Raw genomic sequence first — 26035 nt, forward strand, 5'->3', positions numbered from 1 at the left:
GTACTGAACTAGCTGACAGTCGAGAGGGGAGTGTATGAGAGAGAGAGTGTGTCAGTGGGTGGGGATTGAGTGAGGTGTGTGTGGGTAAAAAATAAAAGGGAGGCATGAGATCCCTTCAATAAATAAAGCCTAAATGACAAAGGGGGACGTGTAATTTTTTACACCTTATAATGAGCAAATGGTTCATATTCTAGCCCTATTCAAAAATCCTATTGGAATACTATGTAAAGGATTGCTCCGGAATTTCTTTAATAATTAGGAACTAATATTGTTAATTTTCTAAAGAAACACTTAAAAGTTTTTAAAAACAAAATGAGTATTGACATTGAAAAGCACTGAAAACCCTACTAAGTTGACTTTACTCAACTGAAATGAGTAATGCGTCTCTAAAACTTGTGTAATTATGTATTGATTATGTAAAATTAACTTAACTATTTAATAAAGGTAACTACATGCAAGTAGACCTAACTCAGATTTGCTATTTATTAGGGCTGTCGATTTAACGCGTTAATTCAGTGCGGCAAATTTTACTAAACATAACACATTTAATCGCAACCCCCATATATATATATATATATATATATATATAGATAGATATATAGATAGATATATATATAGATAGATAGATAGATATGTATATGTATATAGATATATATATATATATATATATATATATATATATATATATATATAATACAGTTCACAGCAATCCATTTCACAAATGAATTTGTCAATCAGTTAGAGATTTATTATGAGGGCTTGTTTAAGGACCCGTCAATTTACACCTGCGTCAGAAATTAAAAAAAAAAAGTTTTATTAATGCTATATAAGGATATATATATATATATATATATATATATATATATATATATATATATATATATATATATATATATATATACAAGGAACATAGATATTTGAATTATAAGTAATTTTTAATTAAGACAGCTTGATTTTTCCAGTAATGACAACATTATGGTTAACAGTGTGTAATTATAGCAAGTAGTGAAAACAGCATTAAATAATTTTTTATGTTTAGAATGTTGTATGTTGTTGAGCTATCTATCTGTCTATTCATCCATCCATCCATTTACTTTTACATTTATGCATTTGGCAGATGCTTTTATCCAGCTGTGGGGATCGAACCAGCAACCTTCTGATTACCAGTTCAGCGCTTTAGCCCACTACGCCATCACCACTTCATCATCCATCCATCTATCCATCCATCCATTCATCCATCCATCATGTATAAAAGTATATCTATCTATCTATTTATCTATCTATCTATCATGTATAAAAGTATATCTATCTATCTATCTATCTATCTATCTATTGTGTATAAAAGTATATCTATCTATCTATTTATCTATCTATCTATCATGTATAAAAGTATATCTATCTATCTATCTATCTATTGTGTATAAAAGTATATCTATCTATCTATTTATCTATCTATCTATCATGTATAAAAGTATATCTATCTATCTATCTATCTATTGTGTATAAAAGTATATCTATCTATCTATCTATCTATCTATCTATCTGTCTATCGTGTATAAAAGTATATCTATCTATCTATCTATCTATCTAACTATCTATCTTGTATAAAAGTATATCTATCTATCTATCTATCTTATATCTTTGTGTGTTGTTTTTTCTTTGTTTCCTATGTTGTTTTATTTTTATCTTAAAAAGTTTATAAATAAATCATAAATAAAAAAAAAAATTTAATTTGATCTTTAGCTAGTTTTTCTTTTTTAGCCTATTATTTACATTCATTTTGTTAATTTAGCTGATGATAGTTCTCTAATTAAGATGCATTTAGATTTGTTTTGAAGCTGTTTATAAAATGCAGAAGTGTATAGTAGCGAAGTACAATACTTAATTACTGTAGTTAAGTATAGTTTTGTAATATTTGTACTTTACTTGAGTATACATCTATAAACTTTTACTTTCACTTCACTTCATTTTGAAGAAAAATCTGATACTTCAAAATTGAAATTTCTCCTGACCCTTCCGTTACTTTTGCGATTGAACATAGAAAAACAAAAACAAAAAAAACAGCTGTATGTGCAAAAATGCATACAGATCATAGTGACGTGTGATTAGTTGAAAGAATCATTCTAATCTTTTAAATGTGATTAATTTGAACTGAACAAAAAGATTCAAAAAGCGGTATGAATGATTCGTTTATAAATCACGAATCTGAATCAAAATCACAAGCGATGCGCGTGGGGGAAGACAAGAAACTGTCCTTGCAAGTTTAATATTTTTATTTTATATTTGACTAATTAATGTGATAAGTTTAGGCTTAAACATTATGCAAGCTGTTAAATAATGAAGTTATTAACATGTCTCCCGCCTTTACAGGAGACATGTTCATACAAAAGTCAATCACATGCATTTACATTTTACATTTACAAGGTATCATGTGTATGAATAATTACCAGCGCTCACGAAAATGTCCAACAATACTTATTTTAATTATAGATGTGTATGGTCTTTGCCTAAGCAAATCTAGAATGGTTTTTTTTTGTGGTTGCTATATTTGTTTGTAGCTATATTTGTCTGTAGCACATTTATGCTACAGTATGTGGTAACTAGGGTTTTCTGGGTGGTTGCTAGGGCATGCTATGCAGTTATCAAGGTTATCTCTGCTGTATGTTTTGGAGCATTGCTACAGTATGTGTGTAATGATTCACTAGACTCAGTAGGATCCATTTGCAGCTTTTAATAAGGAAGGTCGTACAGGCTGGGTCAAACAGGGCAGACAGAGCAAGGCAGAAGACACAGCAAGGGTAATCCAGACAACAGGCAGAATTCAGGGCAGGCAGCAATAATCAGAAGTACAAGAACAGTCCAAGATCAAAACCAGATAAACAAAACGCGGGATAAATGCTCAGAATTGATAACCAAGGCAAATGAAGACTTCGCAGAGAAGTGGTGAGTGAGAGTGTCTTATATGTGTGTGTGTAAATGCAGTGCAGGTGTGAAGCGCAATCAGTCCCAGGTAAGAGGTATTATGGGAATTTGAGTTCAGAGCCAATAGTTAATATTCCGGAGAAGCGAAATATTATCTACTCCAGTCATGTTGATGTTGTTGACAGTAAGTTCGGAGGAAGCGGATTCAGGCGCTCTGTTTGACCATTTGACTGTGGATGATAGCCTGCGGTGAGGCTAATGTTCACATTCAGATGCTTGAAGAAAGCTGTCCATACTGTGGAAGTGAATTGAGGTCCCCGGTCAGATACTATATCATCAGGTAATCCATACAATCTAAACACTTGATTGCACAGGAGTTCTGCTGTTTCGAAGGCAGTGGGAAGCTTGGTGAGGGGAACTAGTCAACAGGCCTTGGAGAATCGATCCACTATGGTGAAAATGGTGGTGTAGCCTTGGGAATTGGGTAGGTCAGTGATAAAATCAACAGCAATGTGTGACCATGGTCGTTGAGGTGTTGGGAGAGGACGTAAAAGACCAGCAGGTAATCTTTGGAGTGATTTGGAGGTTTGACAGTCGATGCAACTTTGAACGTGTTTGATGGCATCGGGCGAAAGGGTGGGCCACCAGAATTGATTTTGGAGTAGTTGAATGGTGGCAGTGATTCCGGGATGACCGGAACTTGGGGTTGAATGGACTTTATCAAGGAGACGGGGCCGTAGTGTTTCAGGTACAAAGAGGAGGTTTGTTGGGCATTCGGTGGGGGTAGGTATCTGAAGGTTTGCTTGTTGAATCTCGGTTATGATATCCCACTGGACCAGGGCTACTAACAGGTTTTCATGAAGGATACTTTCAGGGTTGGAGTTCTGGGCTATCTCCTCAGTTTGCCGGGAGAGGGCATCAGCTTTGGTGTTCTTGGTGCCCGGGCGATATGTGATGGTGAACTTGAACCTGGTGAAAAACAGAGCCCATCTAGCTTGATGGGGATTGAGACGCTTGGCTGATCGTAGGTATTCCAGATTCTTGTGGTCGGTGAGAATGATGAATGGTTGATTAGCTCCCTCCAGCCAGTGACGCCATTCTTCTAAGGCTAATTTCATGGCTAATAGTTCACGGTTCCCAACATCGTAATTACGTTCAGCTGAGGTAAGTTTGCGGGAAAAGAAAGCACACGGATACATCTTGGCGGGGTTCCCTTGTCGCTGGGATAATATGGCTCCCACTCCTGTATTGGAAGCATCCACTTCTACGATGAATTGGCGTTCCGGGTCAGGGTGACGTAGAATGGGTGCTGTAGTGAATCGTGTCTTTAAGTCTTGGAATGCTTGTTGTGCTTCAGGGGTCCACAGTATACGAGGGCTGTGACGTTTGGTTAGAGCTGTTAGAGGAGCGGCTATGAGACTGAAGTTTCTGATGAATCTTCTGTAGAAATTAGCAAATCCCAAGAATCTTTGCAATTCTTTTATGGTCTGGGGTAATGGCCAATCCAGCACTCCTTTTACTTTCTTCTCATCCATGGCTACTCCCTCCTGACTGATGATGTATCCCAGAAAGGATATGCTTGTCTGATGGAACTCACATTTTTCCATTTTGGCATAGAGATGATATTGAATGAGTCATTGGAGAACTGATCTGACCTGGCGAATGTGCTTCTCCAGTGAGTCTGAGTATATCAATATGTCATCAATGTACACGATCACCCATTTGTCCAGCATATCCCGGAAAACGTCATTCATGAAGGCCTGGAAAACGGAAGGACTGTTTGATAGGCCGAACGGCATAACCAAGTACTCATAGTGCCCACTAGTGGTGGAAAAGGCAGTTTTCCATTCGTCACCTTCACGTATGCGGATAAGATTGTAAGCATTGCGTAAGTCGAGCTTGGTGTAGTATTTGGCTCGACGAAGCTGTTCTAAGGCGGCTGGAACAAGAGGTAGAGGATAACAATATTTGACTGTGTTCTCATTTAATCCTCGATAATCGATGCATGGTCTGAGTCCCCCGTCTTTCTTCTTCACAAAGAAAAAGCCGGCAGCGGCTGGCGATGTGGAAGGTCGAATGAAACCCTTAGCAAGCTCTTCTATGTATTGTTTCATGGCCTCAGATTCAGGTTTAGATAGTGGAAATATTCTTCCCTTTGGGGGTGTAGTACCGGGAATTAAATCAATGGCGCAGTCGGTTGAGCGGTGTTCAGGAAGTTGTGAGGCCTTTTCTTCGCTGAAGGCTTCTGAGAGATCGGCATAAGCAGAGGGTATGTTTCCCAGTTCGGGGTCTGATGTGACAGATTCTGGTGTAGAACAGGTTACTTGAGTGACTTTGGACAGGCAGCGGTTGTTACAAGTCTCATCCCAGTGAATTATTTGACCTTCTCTCCAGGAAATGAGTGGGTTATGGATTTGAAGCCAGGGATGACCAAGAATGATGGAATGATGTGGAGCATGAATGACGTAAAACTGGATGTACTCGGAATGGAGAGACCCAATGTGCATTTTTACTCTCTCCGTTACACGCTGGATCCTGCCCTCTCCGAGGGGACATCCGTCTAGCGCCTCCACTGTTAGGGAAGAATGGCATGGGTTTAATTTGAGGTTACATTGCTTGGCAAATGAATGAGAAATGAAGTTTCCTGCTGCTCCAGAGTCTATCAATGCTGTAGTATCAGTAATTTGATCTTGAGTGGTCAAACGAATAGGGAGAGAGAAACTGGATTTAGAATGTAGATGTTTTCCCCGATGACTCACCGATTGATTGCGATTAGAAGGTCGGACAGGACAGGAGAGCTTCATGTGTCCAGGTTGACCACAGTACATGCACAGCCGATTCTGCATTCTACGTTCACGTTCCTCTGGAGTAAGATGAGTGAATCCGATCTGCATAGGTTCGTGAGTTGCTGCTGCCTCGGGTAAGTAATGGACTGGTGCTCGGGTGGTACGTCTGGAATGCATAAGGTTGTCGACTTGAATGGCCAGAGCTATATATTCGTTCAAGTTCTTTCCCTCATCTCGACAGGCTAACTCAGACTGAAGTTCAACTGTTAGTCCCTTCCTGAAGAGAGTTTTCAATGTATTTTCGACCCAGTTGGTTTGGGCAGCGAGCGTGGGAAACGTGAGAGCATATTCAGCTGTAGTTTTCCTCCCTTGGGTGAGAATTAAGAGTTGTTCTCCAGCATCTCCTCCTTCTGTGGTGTGTTCAAAAACTTGACGAAACTGTTGAATAAAGTCTTCAAACGAAGCAAATGGGGAGCCCTCTGGTCTCCAAACGGCAGTGGCCCACACTAGTGCTCTGCCGGTGAGCAGAGAACAGACAAATGCAATGCGGCTGGCGTTGGTGGAATAAAGAGTGGGTTGTTGGTCAACGAAGAGCGTGCATTGTAGTAGGAAACCTTTACATTTAGTAGGAGTGCCATCAAATTTGTCAGGGAAAGCGAGCCGAGGATTAACTGATGTACTCACTGTATTTGAAGGATCACTTTGAGGTGGTGGGGCGGCAGGAGTACTTGGCGCATTAACAACTGCTGTACGAAGTTCCTGCAACCCTCGTACGAGTTGTTCAGTTAGTGTAGTCAGATGATTCAATTGTTGGTGATGCAGGTTCAGACGAGAAGCTTGGGTTGTGAGCTCAGTGGTCAATTGCATGACTGCTGCTGGATCGGTTGTTGGCGAAGTCTTCTGTAATGATTCACTAGACTCAGTAGGATCCATTTGCAGCTTTTAATAAGGAAGGTCGTACAGGCTGGGTCAAACAGGGCAGACAGAGCAAGGCAGAAGAAACAGCAGGGGTAATCCAGACAACAGGCAGAATTCAGGGCAGGCAGCAATAATCAGAAGTACAAGAACAGTCCAAGATCAAAACCAGATAAACAAAACACGGGATAAACACTCAGAATTGATAACCAAGGCAAATCAAGACTACGCAGAGAAGTGGTGAGTGAGAGTGTCTTATATGTGTGTGTGTGTAAATGCAGTGCAGGTGTGAAGCGCAATCAGTCCCAGGTAAGAGGTATTATGGGAATTTGAGTTCAGAGCCAATAGTTAATATTCCGGAGAAGGCTCCCTCTGGTGGCAGAGAGGAGGTGGTACGGGAGCCTCCTCTGTGACAATGTGGTTTCCAGGTCTATGCTGTTGCTGTTGTTTTCTGTGATTTATGCACATTGCTCTGCAGTTGACAGGGTGTTCTAGGTGGTTGACAGGTTGTTGCTATGCTGTTGTTAAGTTTTTTAACTGTGTATCAGCACATTGCTATGCAGTTGCCAGGGTGTTCTGTGTGGTTGCTTGGTGGTTGCTTATTGGACCAAATGAAAAGAGCCCACCCCCACACAGCTCTGTTCTAGTCACTTATATGACTCAACTCCCTCCATCAGTGTTCCAATTTTTATGGACTGTGGTGTTAATTTACACTAATCCCATAAATTTGATCTTTCTTATGTGAATTGAATGCACCATTAAAGGGATAGTGCATTTAAAAATGAAAATTCTCTCATAATTTTCTCACCCTCATTCGATCCAAGATGTCTATGACTCTCAAATTTTTTCTGCAGAGCACAAACAAAAAAAGATTTTCTGAAGAATATCGCTGTTATGTAGGTCAATTCAATGTAAGTGAATGGTGGCCAGACATTTGAAGCTCCAAAAAGCACATAAATGCAGCACAAGAGTAATTCATAAGACTCCAGTGTTTTCACCAATGTCTTTTTACACATCTTGTTACACAACACACTGTACAATATACATAATATATAATATACAGTATACACAAAATTAGAAGACTGTATACAAAAAAATGTATATACAAGATACAGTATACACAAAATAAGTAGACTATAATAAACTTTTTTTCATACACCGCTTGGTATATATATGTCCTGGAGGGAGGGAAGCTTACCTCCAATGATGTGTCTGTCAGTTCGCACCACCCTTCGGTTGAGGGCGTTGCTGTTGCCCTACCAGGCGTTGATGCAGCCAGTCCGTGCATCTTATCACATGGCTTGTTGAGCGCATTACCGCAGAGACAGCACGTATGGAGGCTTCACGCTATTCTCTGCGGCATCCACACATCTCACCGTGTGCCCCACTGAGAGTGAACCACATTATGGGGACCACGAGGAGGTTACCCCATGTTACTCTAACCTCCCTAGCAACCGGGCCTAGGAGACCTGGCTGGTGTCACTCAGCACGCCCTGGATTCAAATTACATTTAAAAGTAAATTTAATATCATTACTTTAATACTTTTACTTAAGCCGTTTTCACATGAGCTACTTTAAATTTTACTTGAGTCAGTTTCCATGAAGGTACCTTTACCTTTACTCAAGAAGGGCAAATGGATACTTTATACAACACATGATAAAATGTGATAATGAATGGGGCATTAATCTGCAAAGAGCTTTTAAGGACAAATATGTTTGACCAGGGAGTCGCATTACATTTATTTGTATTTGCTGTGAACACTCTGCCTGTGACTGTAGGGTCCCTGTGTGTTTGCTAATGTGTGAGATATGATCTAATCATATTATAAGGGCAACAATCCATGTAAGCATTCAAGGAGCCAAGGCACCATGTAATCTAATCCCATTTAGGGTTTGTAGCCCTGATATCCCAGTCTTTTGAGTTGTCAGACATGCAGATTGCCTCAAGAGAATTACATTATAACAAATGCAATTACAATTGCTGGCCTTTCTCTTTGAAGTAATCAAAGTGTGTCTGTGAATGATTATCTATTGTATTAGACTGCATGGGATTCTGTTTAATATAGGCCTAATTTTTCTGAATAGTTCTTCAGTGATTGTTCATCAGTTCTAATTAAGCAATATCACATGAGCAAAGTGCAGTTGTATTGAATCAGCAATGAGGTCACATTTTTGACGGCTAAAATCAGTCTCTTCTTTCCGAATTTCCAAACTGTCAAAAGCATATTTAACTAGTTGAATATATACACACCTTTTGCGTAACGCACTGTGCAAGTACATGACATGAGCAGACGTTATCCAAATTAAACATTTGAGTAGACCTAAACCTAACCCTGGTACTACAGAAAGGGGAATGTGATGTCAAAGGTACTGCAGGGCATATTTTTGGTGCATAAACATTCACTGCATGGTGAAATTCTGCATAAAAATTCAGAACCAACACAGCAATTTCCACAAGATCATGGATTCGGCCGCAGGTTATCGCAGCCGTTATAATAAGCAGTACAACAACTCAATTTTGAGCGTGACATTGATTTATACAACTGCTGTATAATGACATACAATAACAATGAGTACAGGAAATTCCATAAATGTCTGCCTTCACTATTAATGGTGTGATTTTAATTTCCATGACATATTTTCAGTCTACCTTTAGAAAATAAACTTAATTGGGCATTGTTTGTGTGGGTGGTTGCTGATCGAAACCAGCCAAACCAGGAAATGTAAGTGAGGCCACGCCGGCGGCACTAAACTGTCACATTCCATCTTACACATTCCTTTATTCAGAAAATGTTAAAACCACAAGAAGTACAAACTCTTATTTAGTAATGTGACAGAGTTTATGGAGAAGATTGTTCCCTCAATAACAAATAACAACGGAACTTCACTAAACAATAAAACACAAATCGTCTAGGTTACTTATGTAACCTCCATTCCCCGATGGAGGGAATGAGACGTTGTGTCGGAGAAGCGACACTAGGGGTCCCACTTCAATCATGCCATGCGCTGAGCCGTGTGCGTGAACTGCTGATACAGAAGCGGGGCAGGTATTCTTACGTGCAAAGGCGACCAGCTGTATCAGGCTGCACGTACCCTTCCCCAATGTCCCATTTAAGTCATTAGAATCCTTCTGGTTACCCTAGAGAGGGGAACAAGGTGATGCTTGCCAACCTGTGAACTTGCCAAGCCCGGCTGGGCCTCTTTTCTCTCTATGTTTTCTCGCATAGAGCTACTACAGCCGGGGCCCTTACATGCATTAAGGGAAGGGGGTCTTACCCTGTTTCCTATTCTTTCAGGGGGAGAAGACCCTGTGGAGACCACACCTACCCTGCAGGGGAGGCAAAGAGTGGCGAATACATCACATGGCCGCTTGGGTCATATGTGGGAAAGTTGGCGCGGTGGTAGATCCAGCCTCATGGAGGGGGGAAGTTACACCACGGCGACCGAGGCAGCTGGAACTGCCGAAGGGAGACACGGGGGTCCGCTCGTGAGGGGACAGTACCGCGGAATTACACACAGGGGGAGTCCAAACAGGAGGCCTTAACCTGTGGAGCAGCTATTCCAGTACAGGGTAGATTAAGTATCCGTAGTGGTTTGGGTCGGCGAGTTCCTCCGCTGAACTGCAGACCCAAAAGGGCTAGGGAGGAATCAACTAGGGATCCGAAGATGGAGTCTCCTGGGAACAAAGGCACACTATTTTACCTCAGCTGAGGGAAAGGGAGCTAGGCACAAGCGATTCACCGGCCAGATCGTCAGCGTGTTACCGAGTTCTACGGGCTCGGACCTGAGAGAACACAGGACGATACTGACTCAATTCGGAGATTGTAGAATCTCGCGAAAGTGTTAGTTGTTGCCCACCTTGCTGATGTCTGCTAGGGAGGTGCCCCTGGCCAGTGCCCATGAGGATGCAACACTCCTGGTTGAGTGAGCTCGGACCCGCAGGGGGGCACGGCCTGGGTGTGATAAGCCAGTGAAATGGCGTCGACAACCCAGTGGGCGAGCCTCTGTTTGGAGACAGCGTTCCCTTTCTGTTGTCCCCCGAAACAGACAAAGAGCTGCTCAGAACTTCTAGAGCTCTGCGAGCGGTCCAGATAGATACGCAAAGCACGTACCGGACACAGCAACGAAAGGGCTGGGTCTGCCTCCTCCCGGGGCAGCGCTTGCAGTTCACTACCTGATCTCTGAAGGGTGTGGTAGGAACCTTGGGCATGTAACCCGGTCGCGGTCTTAGGATCACGTATGTGTCTGCCGGACACATGTCTCTGGAGGCCCGTGAGGATGATCGAGAGATCCCATTAGGGGAACAGGCTTGGCCGGGAGGGAGTTAACCTCCGGGCGCCTTTTAGGAACCTGATAATTAAGTCGCGCTTACCTAGAGACTTGCCGTCTATCGTGTCGTGGTGAGCCGCGATGGCGGTGACATACACCTTGAGGGTGGAGGGGGACAGCATCCTCTCCAGCCTCTCCTGTAGGAACACGAGCACTGACCTAACCGCGCACCTCTGTGGGTCTTCAGCCCGGGAAGAACAGCAATTTGCGAATAGGCGCCACTTTAGGGCGTAAAGATGCCTGGTAGAGGGGGCTCTGGCTTGGTTGATAGTATCTACGACGGTCGATGGTAGACCGGCTAAATCTTCCGCATCCCGTCCAAGGGCCAGACGTGGAGGTTCCAGAGGTCTGGGTGCGGGTGCCAGAGCGTGGAGAAAGAAGATCCTTCCTCAGGGGAATTCGCCACTGAGGGGCTCTCGTGAGAAGCGTGTGGTCCGAGAACCAAGTCTGGGTGGGCCAATAGGGGGCCACCAAGATGACTTTCTCCTCGTCCTCCCTGACCTTGCACAGCACCTATGCAAGAAGGCTCACTGGGGAAAATGCGTACTTGTGCAGCCCCGTGGGCCAGCTGTGTGCCAAAGCGTCTGCCCCAAGGGGAGCCTCTGTCCGGGCATACCAGAGTGGGCAGTGGGAGGTTTCTTGGGAGGCAAACAGGTCTACCTGGGCCTTGCCGAACCGGTCCCAGATCAGCTGGACCGACTGTGGGTGGAGCCTCCACTCCCTGCTGGGCAAGCGTTGTCGTGACAGTGCGTCCGCTATCACATTGAGGTCATTGTCACTGCTGGCTCCAAAGGAGGAGACGACGGGCGAGCTGTGACATGTGGTGGGAGCGTACTCCGCCTTGGCGATTTATGTAGGCTACCACTGTGGTGCTGTCTGACCTGACTAGGACATGTTTGTCTCGAATTAACGGGAGAAACTTCCTCAGGGCAAAGAAAACAGCCAGCAGCTCTAGGCAGTTGATGTGCCAACACAGCGAGGCCCGGTTCCAACGGCCTGCGGAACTGGTGTGTGACTCGCAGCAGACTGCATGCACGACCATCGGCTCCGAAGACATTTTCTGAATGAACTCCCGTATTCGCCCCGCTTAAATGCCCGTATGTCCAGGGGCGGGATATGCAAATATCGTCTGCCAACTTCTCATTGGCCTTTTTTCATAGAACAGAGGTATATATCGACGCTCAAGAGAGACCCCTAGTGTCGCTTCGCCGATACAACGTGGAGAGAGCGACAGAAGGTGAACTGAAAACTTTGGCCAAAATTGTAGTTATGCCAGGAGTGGGGAAAAGTATAAGCCTGCAAATAACTTTTCTAACCTATTAATCTATTACTTTGTAATAATATGGGGAAGGCAGTTGGTAATAAAAGGAATATTTGCTTGAAAGAGCTCTTCTTGCTATCAGCTTAGAGCTGCCATGCAAAAAATGGAGATGATCATTCCTCTGCTCTTTCTTGAAACACTTAAGAACTACAGGATGAGTCACAGTGTGCTCACTGTGTAGCAGCTCTGAGGCTCCTAAAGGAAATGACAGATTCATAAAAAATCAGGGAAACATCTGATATAGTCTGGGAAAGTCTAACTTGCAGTCATATGGGTTTCTGTCTGCTCCCGATGGAGAGTTTCGATAGAACCCTTATTGGAATAAAGGTCGGATCACCTCCCACATCAATATATGCAGGTGTCAGTGGATGATTTTTAAAGGTTAGACCAGGTTTTGTTTTTAACTTTATATACATCCAGCCTTAAATTTGATTTTTTTATTCCATTTTATAAAAACTTTCATTAATAACATCAGCAAACATAAAAACTCATTCATATACCACATTTAGAAATATTGTTTTTAATAAAGAGAATATTTCTAAAGAATAAAAATTAAATAATAATTATCCAAACACATATTTTTGAATTTTTATATATCAGTTCTTCACAGATCCCAGGAAGTCTGCAAATCCCTAGTTGAAAATCCTGATGTTTGACGACTAAGTTTGATATTTGGGCTATTACAAAAAAGAATTAAATGTAGTTAACTGTCTGAACTTGTCTTTCACACTCAGATTATAATTTTACATAAGCACAGGATTTTAGAACATGTCAGATTTATCACAGTATCATTATCTTATGAAAATATTTTTATGTATCAGATTAAATAAAAAAAAGTATAATAACATAGATATATAATTCAAATTACTTTGAAATGATATATATTTGTGTGTGTGTGTGTGTGTGTGTGTGTGTGTGAGTGTGTAACAGTAATTTTGACTGTTGTGATTATGACAATATAACAATACCATGTAATTTGTAAAAAAAAAATATTTAGTCAGTATGTAGAACTATTATTGTCTAACAAAAACATTCTCTGTGTATTCAAGAATTCAGTAAAAACTGAAGGTTTGTAATAGGCCAGAGAAAATAAAAAATGTTGATTGTTAGATTGATAAAATCAAACATAAAACATTTTTATACACCATCTTGAATTGCTTATATTTGCTGAAGTCTGTAGGTGTTGAACACATTCTGAAAGCGGTCACAAAGGACAATGAAAGCAAATGGAAGGAGGTCAAACTCAACAGTGTATTATCAACTGCCCACAACATTTTTGTGAGAGAAGCCCTACTTCCGATCTTACTCAAAACAATGACTTATTTCCTACTCTAAAAGGGAAAATCTGCTTTGGATTCTGATTCTTTTTTTTTACAAGATTTATAGATAAGTGAACACTAAAAGGAAAAATATCCCAAACATAATTCATTGTGCTGTTATCCTGTCTGTGCTGTTATAACAACATCAATCCACCAACAGAGTCATGAATCCTTTAGTCAAACGTCTTTTACAGTGCTAACATACTTCATTTTCAGTATTGTGTGTGTGTGTGTGTGTGTTAGTGTACACTGTGAGTCAAAGTCTCTCACACATTCAGCAGAGCTGTGCAGTCAGCAAGGTTATTGGTAGGGCCCCGTCTGGGAAGTCCCTCTATAATGTTTTTTCAGACTCGCCGGGTGAGTCGGGGTGCTTCACACATCTGCCTGTTTTTAATGGACCACGTGTGCAAGAGAAAGCCACGGGTGTCAGGGCTCTCATAGTACAAAGAAAAAAAGAAGAAAAAAAACAGGGTGTAAGAGGTGGAATAAGTGAGTATTTGAAGGGCCAGATCAAACAGGTAAAAGGAGTTTTGGTGGAATCATTTGTGGAATTTCTTATTAACTTATTAACAACAGAAGTGGAGATGAGTATGTTAAAAATGTTGTATTAAAAATAGCATTAACGCTGAATTTTGTGACAGAGAGATTTAAATTGCTGAGAGCGAAATGCTTCTTTGTTCCCTGGAAATATGCACGTGCTGAATAATCGACTTCTAATTTTATAAACACCCAAAAGTTGAATCTTTATTTAAATATATTATTATGATACATTATAAGATAAGTACTTTCACATGTAGTTTATTGATTGTAACAGCATACACTGGTAAAACACATTTTAACAACAATGATTGTTGTTAAATAGTTATCAATGACTGTCAACTGCAAACATTTTTAGCTATAACTGTGTATGTACACAATTAACACATAACACTAAACTAATGCACAGTTAGTAAATTTAAGGAAGTATTTTTTTATACATCATTTTAAACACTTTCAGGCTCATTAGGTAAACTGGATATATTGAAATCAAAAGGACAACCATTTAACAGCTGTCTTCACCAACCATATTAGAATATGAAACTTTTCTGAAAGATCATCAGATATTTTTTTAGTAAAGTAATTTTAAACAACTTAAAGGGATAGTTCACCCAAAAATGAAAATGCTCTCATAATTGTCTCATCCTCATACCATCCTAGATGTGTATGACTTTCTTCTGCAGAACACAAACTAAGATTTTTAGAAGAATATCTCAGCTCTGTTGGTCCTCACAATGCTGGTGAATGGTGACCAAAACTTTGCAGGTCAAAAAAGTATATAAAGGCAGCATAAAAGTAATCGATAAGACTCCAGTGGTTAAATCCATGTCTTCAAGAGCGATACAATACAGATCAATATTTAAGTCCTTTTTTACTATACTCTCCTCTCTGCCCAATAGGTGGCAATATACACAAAGAATGTGAATTGCCAAAAGCAACAGAAGAAGAAGTTGAAAGTAAAAGTGGAGATTTGTAAGATATGGATTTAACCACTGGAGTCTTATGGATTATGGACCTCAAAGTTTGCTCACCATTTACTTACATTGTATGGACCTACAGAGCTGAAATAGTCTTCTAAAAATCGTTTGTGTTCAGAAGAAGAAAATAAGTCATACACATCTGAACTATCCCTTTAAGCCAGGCCTTGCAAATCTGCAGGTATTATATTATTGGATTGTAACAGTGCTGCTATCTCAGAATGTAAAACTATGCTTTATGCTTTATACTATGATATTGTGGAAATTGGGGTTGGTTGTCACACATGACACAGCTATGGCTATGTCTCCATAACTATAAGCTTTAGAGTAAAAATGTAAATTTTGCTAATGTATTTTGTATGTTTAAAACACCTAAATAAAAATTTTTAATGAAATTAAAATAGTTTTTGTTAAATCTGCTAAAAAAAATAAAATCACTATCATCATATTTTTTGTCATACTGTAATTCTTGGGTATACAGAGGAACATAATCAAACCACACTGGCATAAATTAAGCCAAGAGTAGATTAAAGTATTGTGAAGGCAGATTTTTACTGAAAGGTTTAAATGTGCTTAGGACAGGTATTTCTCATAAAAGTCAGGTCGGAGCATGCCGTTACATTTTTATCGGGGCATATTGTCACACGTTTTAAATGTCATAAATTTATACTGATATTTATCTCTTACAATATTTGTTGGACAAAACAATGTTTTGATTTTTACCTTTTAGTTACCTTTTACATTTATGTAGTTTCTTGAATCAATGTGTGCCTCATTAGTGTTTCACTTTTACATTTAGCTGAAAAGCCTATAATAGGCTTTTTAATTTAGACGTAGATTTAAAGTGAGGCGTGTATTTTGTTTCAGTTTAATGGTGGGGACACGTACCTCGGTCACCCCCCAATGTTCACTTGAGACCTACACCAACCTACACTGCTCCAGAAGCAGGTGAAAACCTGGCCAGCAGGAGCCATCTCTGCTCTTCGGGACTGTTTTGAATGTACTGACTGGCACATGTTCAGGGAGGCTGCAACATATGCGACTCTACCAACTTGGAGGAATACACAGCATCAGTGACCAGCTACATCAGCAAGTGCATTGATGATGTCACCTTCTCCAAGACCATCACCACATGCTCCAACCAGAAGCCGTGGATGACTGCGGAGGTGCGTGCGCTGCTGAGGACCAGAGACTATGCCTTCAGAGCAGGCGACAAGGCTGCCCTAAGAACAGTGAGGGCCAAACTGTCCCGGGCCATCAGAGAGGCAAAGTGCGCACACGCCCAGAGAATCCACAGTCACTTCCAGGACAGCGGCAACACGCGGCGCATGTGGCAGGGCATCCAGGCCATCACCAACTACAGGACAACATCAGTTGCCTGTGACAAATATTCCTCCCTTCCAGATGCGCTGAACGACTTCTACGATTGGTTTGAGGCACAGAACGACGTGTTGGCGAGGAAGACCACCCCTCTTCCCAACGACCAGGTGCTCTGTCTTACCACGGCTGATGTGAGGAAAACTCTACGTAGAGTCAACCCACGGAAGGCTGCTAGACCAGACAACATTCCTGGCAGGGTGCTCAGAGGATGTGCAGACCAGCTGGCTGATGTTCTTACCAACATCTTCGACATCTCTTTGAGCAGCGCCGTAGTTCCAACGTGCTTCAAGGCCACCACCATCGTCCCCATGCCAAAGAATTCTTCAGTGCCCTGCCTCAATGACTACCGTCCCGTCGCACTCACACCTATCATCATGAAGTGCTTCATGAGGCTCGTCATGAGGCACATTAAGACCCAGCTGCCCCCCTCACTAGACCCACTGCAGTTTGCGTATCGTCCCAACTGTTCAACAGACGATGCCATCGCCACCACCCTCCATCTGGCCCTCACCCACCTAGATAAAAAGGACTCATACGTTCGATTGCTGTCCATAGACTTCAGCTCAGCATTCAACACAATGATTCCTCAGCACCTGATTGGAAAGCTGAACCTGCTGGGCCTGGACATCTCCCTCTGCAACTGTATCCTGGACTTCCTGACTGGGAGACCTCAGTCAGTCCAGATCGGGAACAGCATCTCCACCACCACCACACTCAGCACTGGTGCCCCCCAGGGCTGTGTGCTCAGTCCACTGCTGTTCACTCTGCTGACTCACGACTGTTCAGCAATGCACAGCTCGAATCACATCATTAAGTTCGCCAATGACACGAACGTGGTGCGTCTCATCGGCAAGAACGATGAGTCAGCATACAGAGAGGAGGTGCAGCGGCTAACAGACTGGTGTAGATCCAACAACCTGTCTCTGAATGTGGACAAAACAAAAGAGATGGTTGTTGACTTTAGGAGAGCACAGAGTGACCACTCTCCGCTGAACATCAACGGCTCCTCTGTGGAGAGCGGCAAGAGCACCAAATTCCTTGGTGTTCACCTGGCGGAGAACCTCACCTGGTCCCTCAACACCAGCTCTATTGCCAAAAAAGCCCAGCAGCATCTCTACTTTCTTCGAAGGCTGAGTAAAGCACATCTCCCACCCCCCATCCTCACTACATTCTATAGAGGGTATATTGAGAGCATCCTGAGCAGCTGCATCACTTCCTGGTTTGGGACTTGCACTGTTTTGGACTGCAAAGCCCTGCAGAGTATAGTGAGGACAGCTGAGAAGATCATCGGGGTCTCTTTTCCCTCCATCAAAGACATTTACAAAAAACACTGCATCTGCAAAGCAACCAGCATTGTGGATGACCCCACACACCTCTTCACCCTCCTGCCATCTGGCAAGAGGTACCAAAGCATTCGGGCCCTAACGGCCAGACTGTGTAACAGCTTCTTCCCTCAAGCCATCAGACTCCTCAATTCTCAGAGACCGGACTGACACACACACACACACACACACACACACACACACACACACACACACACACACACATGTTGTGTTTCCATGTTTTATGGGGACTTTCCATAGACATAATGGTTTTTATACTGTACAAACTTTATATTCTACCCCCTAAACCTAACCCTACCCCTAAACCTAACCCTCACAGAAAACATTCTGCATTTTTACATTTTCAAAAAACATAATTTAGTATGATTTATAAGCTGTTTTCCTCATGGGGACCGACAAAATGTCCCCACAAGGTCAAAAATTTCGGGTTTTACTATCCTTATGGGGACATTTGGTCCCCACAAAGTGATAAATACACGCTCACACATACACACACACACACACACACACACACACACACACACGTGTCCTGAGTTGCACTTTAATTATTGTTACTTTATACCTGGCTGCTACCTCAATAACTACTATGTCCATAGAACACTATCTCATGGTATGCTATGTTTACATTTGGCATTTTCAGAAACTGTCATCTTTTTGCACTACAGTGTACTGGTCAGTGCAGCACTGTCTCTCACTGTCTCTCACTGTGCCTATTGTCCTGTTCAGTTTTAGTACTTTAGTTTACTGTCCCGTACTTTCTGCACACGTTTGCTCGTGCACTTTATAAAGGTAATTTATTTAGTCTGTGTAGTCTGTATGTTGTTTTATGTAGCACCATGGTCCTGGAGGAACATTCTCTTGTTTCACTGTGTACTGTACTAACTGTATATGGTTGAACGACAACAAAAACCACTTGACTTGACTCGTTTGGTACCTGTTTGAGGACATTAGGTGAGCATGTTCAAACATGTTAATCACAAGTAAGGAACACTATCATGATTAAAACAAAGCAAAGAATCTGGAACTGTGTAAACTAGTTTTAAAAGTAAATTTATAAAGATTCATTTTTGCAAAACAAAGTCACAAAACTGTTTATGTAGACAGAGCTCAGGTGAATAAAGCAAGCTCATGTTTGTGTATGGTGACTGGCCATGTAACCACTGGACAAGAGACCGTGGCTATGTTAGTGTCTCCTCTCTGATAAGTATCTGTGCCTGCAGCTGCCTTTCCGGGCTGTAAACTCATTAAAGGCCCTCACATCAGTGCAGACGAGTGTGCTGCAAGCATGCGCAGTGGCATGCGACAATCCCCCTTCGCAGCCTTACAACAGACAGCTATAGAGGGGTAACACACAAACACGCGGATGTTAAAATAACCTAGGACAATACTACATAGTCATGAAAAGTATCTTCCCCTCTAAGCAAATGCAAATATACATCCAGCTCCTATCAGATGTACTGCTCAAGTGTGTCTGTACGTGTGCGTAAATACACAGCACAGGTGTTTGTGCCGCGTGGCTGAGGTCTCGGATGGTAACGTGAGAGTGCTCAGCTGTCCACGCAGATCAGTCACAGCAGAACCTGCTGGAACAAAATCAAAATGATACTCTAATGGGTTGAGCTTTGGAGCACTACCTCTCTTGTCCCCAAAAAAAATCTTGTTTGTTTTTAGTAGCTCATTAAATCATTTGTAATTAGTGTTTTTTTTTATTAATTAATTAGTGTAGTAGTATTTTTAACATGTACACATTAATAATAAAAACACTGTATCATTTTGATTGTCTTTATGGAATTGTTCACCCAAAAATGTAAATTCTGTCTTCAAACCTGTATGGCTTTCTTCCGTGGTACACACACACACACACACACACACACACACACACACACACACACACACACACACACACACACATGTTGTGTTTCCATGTTTTATGGGGACTTTCCATAGACATAATGGTTTTTATACTGTACAAACTTTATATTCTATCCCCTAAACCTAACCCTACCCCTAAACCTAACCCTCACAGAAAACTTTCTGCATTTTTACATTTTCAAAAAACATAATTTAGTGTGATTTATAAGCTGTTTTCCTCATGGGGACCGACAAAATGTCCCCACAAGGTCAAAAATTTCGGGTTTTACTATCCTTATGGGGACATTTGGTCCCCACAAAGTGATAAATACACGCTACACACACACACACACACACACACACACACACACACACACACAAAGATATTTAGAGTCGAATGCTCAAGCTGCTCTTTTCTATGCAATGAAAGCGAATAGTGTCCAAGGCTGTCAAGCTAGATTTTCAGAGAATAATGACTTAAATCTGAAGAGAAAAAAAGTCATACAAGTTTAAAGGCGAGTAATGAGCATGAGTAACTGAATAATTTTATTTTTGGGTTAACTATGCCTTTCACACCCTTCATCATATTAATAATGTGGATAACACTTTACAATGAGGTTCTATTTGTTAGCATTATTAAATACAATGAACAATATATTTTTACATCATTAACTATGCAATGTTCATTGTTTGTTCATGTTAGTTTATATTGCACTGACTATTGTTAACATACAAAACAAACAAAAAAAATAATGTATTCGTATGTTTCAATTAACATTAACAAAGATTAATAGGTGATGAAAAATTAAAGGGACAGTTCACCCAAAAATGAAACTTATCTAATAATTTACTCACCCTCATGCCATCCCAGATGTGTATAACTTTCTTTCTTCTGCAGAACACAATCAAACATTTTTTTTATAAGAATATATCAGCTCTATTTATAGTCCAACTATAAATCTTGACATCAGCAATATCTTTGGCCATCATGATTTCAAGCTCGATTACACTTCCTATAGCACCATCTAGCGCTCTACGCATGTGTCACGCTCTAGGAAGTGTAATTGAGATAAAATGGTGCCTAGAGACTGCAATGTCATGATATAAGGTGAAAAGAGGTTCTGGGTAGCTCATTGAGTATTGACATTGACTACCACCCCTGGAGTTGCGAATCCAGGGTGTGCTGAGTGATTCCAGCCAGGTCTCCTAAGCAACAAAATTTGATCGGTTGCTAAGGAGGGTAGATTCACATGGGGTAACCTCCTTGCAGTCACGATTAGTGGTCCTTGCACTCAATGGGGAGCGTAGTAAGTTGTGTGTTACATGCAGTCTCTGCTGTGTCATGAGCCATGTGATAAGATGTGCAGATTGACAGTCTCAGAAGCGGAGGCAACTGAGACTTGTCCTACGCCACCCGGATTGAGGTGAGTAACCAAGCCACCACGAGGACCTACTTAGTGGGAATTGGGCATTCCAAATTGGAAGAGAAGGGGATAACAAATGTTATTTTTTAAAAACATATACAGTTATATTTTGTTCTGCTTTCACAATAAACCAATTGGATTGCATCAGAAGACATGGATTAATCCACTAGAGTCTTATGGATTACTTTTATGCTCTCTTTATTCACTATTCACTTGCATTGTAGGGACCTGCAAAGCTGAGATATTCTTCTAAAAATCGTTGTTATATTTATTTTTGCATGAACAATTTTTTTAAAGTGTTACTCTCACGTTTTTTTTGTTATGGATTGACATCGAAGCATATAAAATAAGAAACTTAAATTCCACCTGAATACATCTTTATTTCATTTACAGTAGTGTGTTTTGTTATTATACAGCAGTGTATTGCTCCATTTCACATTAGTGCAAAAATCATTTTGACATTTGTTCTTAAATATAGTGAAACATAACCAGCTCAATATAAATAAATGACACATACAACAACAGTACAATCCAAATAATAAAAAAAGAAAGCCACAGTTACATTGACAATTGCACAGAGTTTCAATATATCTGGTTATATACATGGTTCCATTCTGTAGGGTGGATTGTGTGTTATTTACTGTACTTACTGTCAACCACTACAGAAAATGTTCTGTAGTCCTCAGACACACAAACTCTATGATTTCCCTGGACATAAACATTACACTGACCTGGAACGAGTGTCTTTAAATCAAAAAAGTCCTTCAAAAAAGGAAAATAAATTATTACTTCTCAGAAGTTAAAATATTTTATAACACTACGCAACATTTCCAAATCTAAGTGAAATGGCAGAAAGGAGGATTGCCGAGCCTTGTCTTGTTTCAGGGTGAGCAGTGCACTCAACAGCTCAACTCTGCCCCTCTGAGGTAAGATGCATTAGTAGTTGCTGTTACCAATGACATCACAACACAGTAAACTATCTAGATCCAATTAAACTTTGTAAACCGACAACCCTGGTAAGAAAGCAAATAATCCCATACTTCAATGTGATCTACCTCTTTGCGTAATGAATAAGATAAAATCCAGAAACAAACTAAAGACTTATGCCAAAAAATAGGTAATACCGATTAATGTGACTTAAAACACTGAGAGCTTATAAAAGTTGAGTTACTGACATTGATAAAAGGGCTTGATTTTGAAGTCTTAGTATTACTGATTACCCGTTAGTTAATCAGAATTAATTCTGAGCACTGATAACCCTTTTAAAACAATGAGAAATGACAAAGTGCAGCTTTTATGTCACAGCTAGTTTTAGGTATGGCTATTGTATTTAGTCAAAAGACATTTCTCCTGGTTAGTGTAATATTAGTAGAGCTTGTACTCATATTGAGCTCAAACTCTCAAAGGCTTTTAATTCATGACTACAGAAAGATAACTGAACACAAAAGATAAAACACTGAATACCTGATCAACTCCCTAAAATCACATTTCATACAAATATAACACCAGTGTTTCTCTGATATGCAATAATCATGTCCATTAAAACTATATAGTATTTCCCATCTTAAAGACAGAGGTGATTGTTCAAACATGTCTGAAATAATTTCATATGCTTATATTACATTTGATAAATAAATAGGAAAATACATAAAACATATATTATGATTTGATGTAGTGTAGAGTCCAGCCACCGTTTTGAGATTTTCTGCTTCTATATGTCCATGCGCATCTGTGGTGAGACAGGGCAGCATTGCTCATTATTGCCACCTAGTGTGGCACAGTAGAACTACAATATTATTGTCTGCAAAGACAACATTTCTGTAAACATGCTTGGCAGTCTCTCAAGAGCTACATTCCTACAGATGTTTATTCTTTTTTAAATGTAATTATTTATTATTTTAAATAATCCAAAAATAATCATAAATCATATACATTTAAATATACATCATACACAAAGTGACCGCAAACTGGCAGAGCAACATGAGTTTTCACTTTCAAGCACTGGGGTTTACAGGGTGAGAGCTGTGGCTGCCTGGAGTGTGTGAGAGTGTTTTCTTTTCTTTTCAGCCTTTATTTACCCTCATGAGCTGTGGAACGGTGTAGTAATCCTCCAGGTAGAGGGAAGGCGCTGTGGCCCACGTGGCACTCGCTCACACCGAGCAGTTGCGCCTCTTGGCCATGCAGGGCAAGCCGCTGGAGCTAAGGCGTGTCTTTACCCTTTGTCAAAGACTGGTGGAGGAGACGGAAAGAGTGGGGGAGGACGGAGGAGGAAAGTTGAGGAGCTCCAGAACAGCAACTCCTACACTGCTACGGCGTGTGAACATACACGACGCCGCCACCCATTTGTTGCTCCGAGGGTTGTACTTTTCTATGGAGTTGAGACTAGAGCTGCCATCATTGCCTCCAACTGCATAGAGCCAGCCGTCCATGGCAACCAGATCATGAGTGCTTCTGGAAATCAACAGAATAAGGGCTTATTTACACCTGTATCTACACCAATTATTTACACCAATCCAGTATAAAAAACAACTATGATTTATATATAATTAATTATCAGCACACTTTGTAAAAACAATGAATTCAAACGCACAATTCAGAAAAAACGTAGAAGGGTTGGTACTCCTAAAAACATATAATAACTAAATTTGTATTCTTTCTTGTTCTTATATTAATGAGGACAACCCACCATTACGGACGTGACAGTTGTGAAAGCTGCACTCACCTACAGTACACGATAAGGGGATACAATCTAAAACACTTGGACTCACTTTGACTTCTGAGTCATTGGTATGATATCCATTAAGGCTGCACAACTGATTGAGTTAAGATTAAAATTACAATATGGTCTTGCATGATTATTAAACCTTAAAAGACTGCGCTTTAAAATATAGTATGCATTTCAGTGCTCAAGTCAGCACTGTGTATGCAAGTGGCGCCCTGTAGAGATCTGGACGGCAATATTATTCATTACCCCACGTTAGGTAAAAGAGCTTTTTGTTCCTTTTATTAAAATGTTTTATTTTATTATAAAGTGGTCGACATTCCCATGGAATTGCCCAACATATGCATAATATGAATTGTTTTATATTCTATCATACACAGTACAGACAGTACATGTAAAATGTGAGATTTGTTGTTTTAAACTGCAAAAGCAAAAGTGCAAACATTTTCTAGAAATGACAAAATCATCTCAGTCATCATGCTATGATATTTATCTATTTTATAATTTTTTTAAATCTTTTTAACCTCTATTTATATTTAAATCTGGTTTGCTCTCTATAACATTTTGGCCTGTCATGTGTTAAATAGATCCAATCCATGTTCAATGGGAATTATTTATTCTTAAAAGGTCAAAAAAGATTTTGTACCTCTTTGTACATTTTTAAAGCATAACTCCTGAGCAAAACAGTGATCTGATGACAAAATAAGGTAAGTAGCAAAATACTGATATCGTCATAGTGTTTTGTTAAAATCACTATTGCCCAAAAACCGTCATATCGGCGCATCTCCAATCGCCATTTACCCCCAAAAGAGTAAACAATGTGGCTCTATGGCTCAATCAAAACATTGCTTTGTTTGTTTGAGCATATTAAGCAGCCAGACCAATCTGGCTCAACCAATGATGTTTAGGCGGGACTATCTGGTTATCTAATCAATGGAAGACAATTTTGATTTTGTCCATTGTATTGACTGTGTACTAACAGATTACAAACCAACAGGTGTGCGTGAGCTGTTTATTCCAAGTATATTGACTAAACATTTCTCAACAGCCTTTAAAGGCCACTATCATACCTGCGGATGTTCATTGGGGCCACTCCCTCCCAGTTGTTGGTTTTTGGATTATATCTTTCCACTGAATTTAGGCAGCTGGTTCCATCATTGCCCCCAGCAACATAAAGCATGCCCTCCAGTACTGCCACCCCTGCACTGCTTCTCCTACTAAGCATGTTGGCAATGGCAGTCCAGGTATTACTCTGAAAACAAGGGAGATGAAGAAATAATGAATTTAATAATTAATTTATCCATGGAGAGAAAACTAAAAACAGAAACATGCTGTGGGGCGCTTTCAACATGTGTAATCTACCTGTGGTTCATACTTTTCTACTGTGGCTAAGTGTGAAGAGCTGTCATACCCACCAACCGCATACAGGCTGCCATCTGTTAGAACAAACACATAAGTGAAAAAAATAAGAAATTATATTTGCTCTTTAAAGTAGCCTAATTTTCTGAATATTTGTTATATTTTTTGCATTCTGACAACATTTTATTGAAAATTAAAACATAACTGGGCATGTTTTTGAGATATTCACCCTGCAAGTGCTTGAAGTTGGTTGCTTGTGATCAGGACAATTCATTGCAATTATTGCATATTAACCTATTATAATGAATAAGACAATATACTGTATATTTTTGAGGCATAACTAACCTAAAGTAGCCACTCTGACATATCTCCTCCTGGTGCTCATGGCAGCGACAGAGGTCCAGGTACTGGTCAGAGGGTCGTACCTCTCCGCACTGGAGAAAAAATTTAAAATAAATAATTGAGACAGAGAGATCAGTTTATATAACAACTAGATGTAGAATGTACACTTACAAAAACGAAACAGCATTCCAGTAAAATACATTTTTAGTGATTTATTGCTTTGTTGGTTTATAGCTGTGCTAGATCTCTGACAGGTGGCTGCTTCCAAATCACAAATAAAAAACCTGATTATTATCATTCAGCTTGTCATCACTTGCTTCCTAAAAAAAACTTACAGCATGACGTGGATTCTAGTTATAGTTCCAGATAATGATGTCTATTCACTCTTCTTTGGGAAAATATGTATTGTGAAAAGTGATATACAAATAAACTGAAATGAATGGAATCTAATCTATTCCACTGGATAATTTCACATGCATGGCCAGGGATTGACTTTAGAGTGATTTTC

At 40.4% G+C, this 26035-nt stretch overlaps 1 protein-coding gene across 4 annotated transcripts in view; it reads right to left on the reverse strand.

The window, feature by feature from the left end:
• Positions 1 to 21470: 21470 nt before the first annotated feature.
• The window catches only part of klhl17 (kelch-like family member 17), a 37998-nt gene continuing 33433 nt past the window's right edge, over positions 21471 to 26035 (reverse strand). For all 4 annotated transcript variants that reach the window (XM_052092025.1, XM_052092026.1, XM_052092027.1 and 1 more), the window contains exons 9-12: positions 25531 to 25619; positions 25189 to 25262; positions 24897 to 25078; positions 21471 to 23555 (exon numbers count right to left, since the gene is read on the reverse strand). In XM_052092025.1, coding sequence (XP_051947985.1) covers positions 23327 to 23555; positions 24897 to 25078; positions 25189 to 25262; positions 25531 to 25619 — 574 coding nt within the window. In that variant the 3' untranslated portion in view covers positions 21471 to 23326. The remainder of the gene's footprint in view (positions 23556 to 24896; positions 25079 to 25188; positions 25263 to 25530; positions 25620 to 26035) is intronic.

This window comes from Xyrauchen texanus, chromosome 25 (assembly GCF_025860055.1).
Source record: "Xyrauchen texanus isolate HMW12.3.18 chromosome 25, RBS_HiC_50CHRs, whole genome shotgun sequence".
Taxonomy (NCBI): Eukaryota; Metazoa; Chordata; class Actinopteri; order Cypriniformes; family Catostomidae; genus Xyrauchen; species Xyrauchen texanus.